Source organism: Ctenocephalides felis, unplaced genomic scaffold, assembly GCF_003426905.1.
Source record: "Ctenocephalides felis isolate EL2017-DRISC unplaced genomic scaffold, ASM342690v1 CF-g0.4_SCAFFOLD_03573, whole genome shotgun sequence".
NCBI classification, from domain to species: domain Eukaryota; kingdom Metazoa; phylum Arthropoda; class Insecta; order Siphonaptera; family Pulicidae; genus Ctenocephalides; species Ctenocephalides felis.
The window spans coordinates 21,046,492-21,052,375 of record NW_020539727.1 but is presented as its reverse complement, the minus strand read 5'-3'; the positions used below and the strand labels follow the sequence as shown (position 1 = coordinate 21,052,375).

General features: G+C 28.5%; 1 protein-coding gene across 1 annotated transcript; it reads right to left on the bottom strand.

The window, feature by feature from the left end:
* Positions 1-5,884, bottom strand: LOC113389738 (methylthioribose-1-phosphate isomerase-like). Its single transcript, XM_026626751.1, is given in 10 exon segments — positions 1-47; positions 50-115; positions 182-266; positions 336-452; positions 2,169-2,332; positions 2,405-2,457; positions 3,565-3,717; positions 4,195-4,331; positions 4,413-4,511; positions 5,753-5,884. Coding segments are annotated over 10 exon segments (1,053 nt in total).

The following is a 5,884-nucleotide window of genomic DNA, read 5'->3' as shown; positions in this document are numbered from 1 at the left end:
TCATTTATCCAGTTCATCAGAGAGTTTGGAAGGATGAAAGACTCCCTTTCGGTGATGATGCCTTTAATAAGGTTTGCTGGTGTGACATCAAAAGCAGGATTCCAGCAGGTGATACCTGTATAAACATTAGCTAAAATGAGGGATTAAATAAGTAAGAGTTCACATTTTTGTTGACCATTACCTTTGGCGGCGATCCTGTACTCCCCGATGTGGGTCATTTCGCGCTCTGGTCTTTCCTCAATTATTATCCTATCACCGGAGGGAATCTGGTAGAAAATAGATGGTAATTAGTGGATAAATTGAATGATGGTGATGGTAATGGTGAATTTTGTTACCGTAAAGTCTATGGATGTAAATGGTGCTGCTACGTAGAATGGTACTTTATGATGTTTTGCTAAAACTGCTATTTGGTATGTGCCTATTTTGTTGGCCGTGTCTCCATTGGCAGCAACCTAGAATGTAGACAAATTATTACTCGAATTATTAATAAAAAAAAGAGTGCGCGTAAGGTTGAAGTAAAACTTATTTGATACTGTACAAGATGGCATTTAAGTAAAAATAAATACATCATGTAACAATTTTGAATAATGTTTATTAGTAATATGGTAACTATTCGTGATGCACACATTTATTAGTGTCATCAATCATTATACACATTTATATGATGATAAATTATAAATTATATATTTATAATAGCATTAAAAAATATGTATAATATTTAAAAGCAATACTGTAATTAAAGTCATACTTCAAATACGACATGATCGGTTTGTCATTGTAATTAGCATTCAGAAATAAACCTTCATTTGAGAAATGAAGTGATTGCTGATTAATAAATTCTATAATATTCGTTCACACAGTCGATTATGTTAAACAATGCCTAAACAAATATTGTTTGTAAATTAATAATAATTGTGTTTGAAGAACTTCATGTAATTAAAATTAACATACATTCATTGACTTCTTCTGTTTTTTTTACTTTTTTGCTGGCGATATAATCTGATTCTTTGAGCAACTGTAATATCTGTCTTGCCTAAAAAATATTTTACATTTCAATAACTTGAAAGATTTATAGAAACTACAAGTCTATTTTTTATTTTATTTTTAGTTTTGCTCGTCAGTAGAGTCCCTTTTTAATATTATTTTTAGATTGCTCGTCAGTAGAGTTCGTTTTTCTTTAATTTTTAATTTAATCATCAGTAGAGTATCTTTGAATTTTATTTTTATTTTGCTCGTCAGTAGAGTCCCTTTTTAATTTTATTTTTAGTATGCTCGTCAGTAGAGTCCCTTTTTAATTTTATTTTTTAGTATGCTCGTCAGTAGAGTCCTTTTTTTTTCTTTTTCCTTTAATTATTAATTTAATCATCAGTAGTCTCTTTGAATTTTATTTCTATTTGGTCGTCAGTAGAGTCCCTTTTTCTTTAATTTTTAGTTTGCTCGTCAGGAGAGTCCCATTTTCTTTTATTTTTAATTTAATTATCAGTAGAGTCTCTTTGAATTTTATTTTTAGTTTTGTGTATAGTTTGCTATGAACAATAGACCAAAGAAAAATTTGGTTTTGCTCGTCAGTAGAGTCCCTTTTTAATTTTATTTTTAGTATGCTCGTCAGTAGAGTCCCTTTCAGTATGCTCGTCAGTAGAGTCCCTTCTACCTTTAACTTTAATTTAATAATCAGTAGAGTCTCTTTGAATTTTATTGTTATTTTGCTCGTCAGTAGAGTCCCCCACCTTTTTTCATTTTTAGTTTGGTCGTCAGTAGAGTCCCTTCTTATTTACGAATAATATAGAAATAATTTGTAATCAATAAACTTACGTTTAGTACACAACACAAATGTTTAATTTGTTTTATTATTTTCAAGGAACAGGTTAAAATATTCTTCCAATTCAGGCATTTTTCATTAAATCAAGATTTGTACTACGATGTAACTTTAAAATGTTTATTTATCTATACCGTGATTTCCTTGTTGATGTCGGTTCGCATACAACGACAGATCTCTATTCACACGACACGACGACTAATCACAATCGACCCGTATAGAAATGATATCGTCGAGAGCAAATGACGAATCATCGGCACTCCACTCTTATCTCATCTTATTTGCCGTAACGCACTTCCGTTGCATTTGTACGGATCTACACCCTAGTCGCGCCTAAAGAAGTTTTACTCACCCTATCTGCTCCAACAACAACAGCATCCAGACTTTTCGTCCTCATCAACGCAGCAACCATACTATCACAAACTAAAGTAGCAGGCAATTTGTCATGGACTAATTCAAAAGCTGTCAATCGGGCTCCTTGATTGTACGGACGAGTTTCAGTGCAAAAAACATGATCTGGGGAATAAAATTTATAATCAAACATTCAAACTTTATATTTTTTTTGTTAGATTTTTATTAATTTATTACCTAATTTATTTCGTTCTTGTATGGATCTAACTACACCTAGGGCAGTTCCATAACTAGAAAGAAAATAGATTTAAATTCAATTAAAAAAATATAATAGTTTTTATATACATTAGGGTGGTCCTTAATATGGATATTTTCGAATTTCCTTGGTCCAAAAATTTGATATATTTCATAAAATAAGTATTTACTTAGGAAGAAAAACCAGAGATATTTTTTTTATCTATTTTGAAACATTTGAGCAAGGAATTTCTAAAATATCCATATTAAAGGACCATACTAATATACATATTTATTTCTAACCATATAATAATAACAATACAACATAGAACAATATACGTGGTCTGTTCAAAAAGTACCCGAAATTACTAATAATTAAATTTCGCGGGTCTGGAGTGTCTGATTGTCAAAATTTTTTTTTTATTGTGATGGTATACATGCCCCTAAAGTATGATGAAATTTTCAGCTATATTCACTGTTTACTTTGTCTGTGGTAGTCGCTAAGGTTCGACGTGTTTTTCTGAGCTCGGCGATTTTTGCAATGGAAGAATTGAAAAGTCAAAAAATTTGTATTAAGTTTTGCGTAAAAAATGAAATAAAGTGTTGCAAAGTGCAAAAATTCACCCGATATGGCTCCGTGTGACTTTTTCCTATTCCCAAAGTTGAAGAGACCCATGAAGGACGGCGGTTTTCCTCGATGAAGAAATCGCTGAGAGTGCTCAAGGACATATCAAAAAGTGAATATCAAGGGTGCTTCGAAAATTGGAAAAAAACGCTGGCATAAGTGTATTATATCTGGGGGGGACTACTTTGAAGGGGACCACATTAATGTAGACGAATAAATAAATATTTTTTTGAAAAAACGAAAATTCCGGGTACTTTTTGAACAGACCACGTAACATAAACATTTTAATATTAATCTATAATATAAAAATAAATTGCAAAATGTGTTGGTAAGTGCATAACTCAACATATTATAAATATATATGCATTTTTGTGTGAAGAGTAATTTAAAAAACAATAATTATTATTTTAAGGTAAACGGTAAATATTAGTATATTATATTAAAATATTGCACACATGAACAACGTCTGTCGGGTCATCTAGTTGATTATAAAAATATAAATGCTATATATAGAGAGTTAATAATTAATTTTTCTTACCCGGCAGTTGCTAAAGAACCAGTATTACAATGTGTCAATACAGACACTGAATCTTTTGCTGATTCATTTAAAATAGCTGCAGCACCATATTCGCCTATAGCTCTGTTATCAGCTATGTCTTTTTGCAGCATTGCTTCTATGGCTTGGACAAATCTAAAATAATAGATAATTATATATATATATATATATATATATATATATATATATATATATGAAGTGAATTGTAATAATTGTGAAAAATTCTATATTGGAATGTATTTACAATATATCTAAGAGAATGCTTCAATATAATTATAATTCAAAAAATAAAAATACAAAACAATGTTAACTGTACATATGCAAAATTTTAAACACACTTTCGATTTAAACAATCCCATTTTTTTAGGTATTGAACAAAATGTTGACCTAAGTAGGTAGTAAAGAAGAGAAGTTCTTCTTCTTTGCTTTTTGACAGCTATCAAAATTTAATTAATGGATGTAAGTCTGATTTTTTTTTAATATTTGAACAATTTTTTACCACTTGATAATTTCTTTTCTTCTTCTTGTTCAGAATAGGAAATATTGGTGCAATAATTGTCAAATTTCATATAAAAAAATAATTTTAAACACTATATATATAATTATTCATACTTTTCCTTCATCTCATCAACAGATATATCCTCGTTTTTATCCAAAGTGTTTGCCAGTTCAATTAATTCATCAGCTGCAATTTTCATATTTACTGCTGTCGGTCGTGATGATACCAGATAATTTAATTTACCTTCAATCTAATAAATAAATGTAAAAATTATATAATATATAAAATTATATGTTATATATATTATATGTGTATTGTTCTGTTTATTTACCTCTTGACGCAAAAACTTTTTGCTATCAAAGACCTGTCCAAGAATTTCAATGGCAAGAGAAAGACATCCAACTATAGCTATGGCTGGAGCTCCTCGAACCTGAGGAAAAAAAAAATTATGTATATATATATATATATATATATATATATATATATTAAATGTTAAATATGAACGATACAAGATTTGTTTAAAATATTTCTGTATCTATTCAAATGTTTTAGTACTGTGTCAAGCTCTGCAAGAGATAGTTGGTGTTTTTTGTATTTTCAAAAATTAAATGTAATTTAAATAAAATATTAAAGAATGTGTAACTGTTTTTGAATTTACACTGAAGATGAGGCATACCATGGTCTCGAAACGTCTGTAATTACCAAGTAAAGTGTGTGTTAAAAATCTGAGTGTTGTATTGTTCATATTTAACATTTAATATTCCTTTCAATCATATCACAAAATTCAATATATATATATATATATTACCATAAATTCAACTGAAATAATTTTTTTGGAGGTAATTTTTATGCAATTACAATATTTCAATGAGCACTATGTTGTTCTACATAATAAAAGCAAATTGAGATATGTTTTTCAAAGAAATTGACTACAAAATTAATAAAAGATTTGAAAAAATATAGATTACAGAACAGATTATTAATTTAGAACAGCAATAGTAATAAGCATATTTCTATTTTAATTTAATGGTTTAAAAGTTATAAAATAAATAAAAAAATATTATCTTATACTTATTCTTCGAACTTAATAGTTATTAAAAGATAAAATAAAATCCTGAGGAGAATTCAACTTCAATTCAATTTTTTATGAGTCAATTGTATTTAGACTTCAAAATCAATACAAAGAAAAATGTCGTATTGAATTTGATTTAACATTTAAATATAATACTTTGATCAGATCGATTATTTATATCATTAAAAAAATCACCAAAAAAAGATACTGCTTTCAGTACGTTTGATTATTAATTTAAATTTAGTTAGTGTAAAGGGATCAATAATTATATTTGTACTCGTTTTTTTGCAAACAGTACTCTTTTGAAAACCTGTACTCAAAAAGTACTTATTTGTATAGTTTTATAGTTTAATGTTATGTTTCTTGTAACCAGGCATACTTTCAGAAATATGTCTTATAATGTACAAGTTTGTCTATAAAAATACTGGGAATAATATTGAATAAATGTGGGTTCAATGAAATGTTGAAAAAGTGATCATTTCTATTTTGGTACTGGGTAACACACGATATGTATTATTTGAAATATAAACTAGACATCATTACCTCAACTCTTATATAAACTATCTGTTCTATAATATATTTTAACTATCATTTCCCACCTGCATTTTATTAATAACCCTCCACCCATCCTCGACTCCCTTAACAGAAATATATTTAGACTGAATCGGGAGCAAAAGTTGATCCAGAATCTCCAACTTCCCATGTTCATATTTAATAGCCAGCAGAGTCAT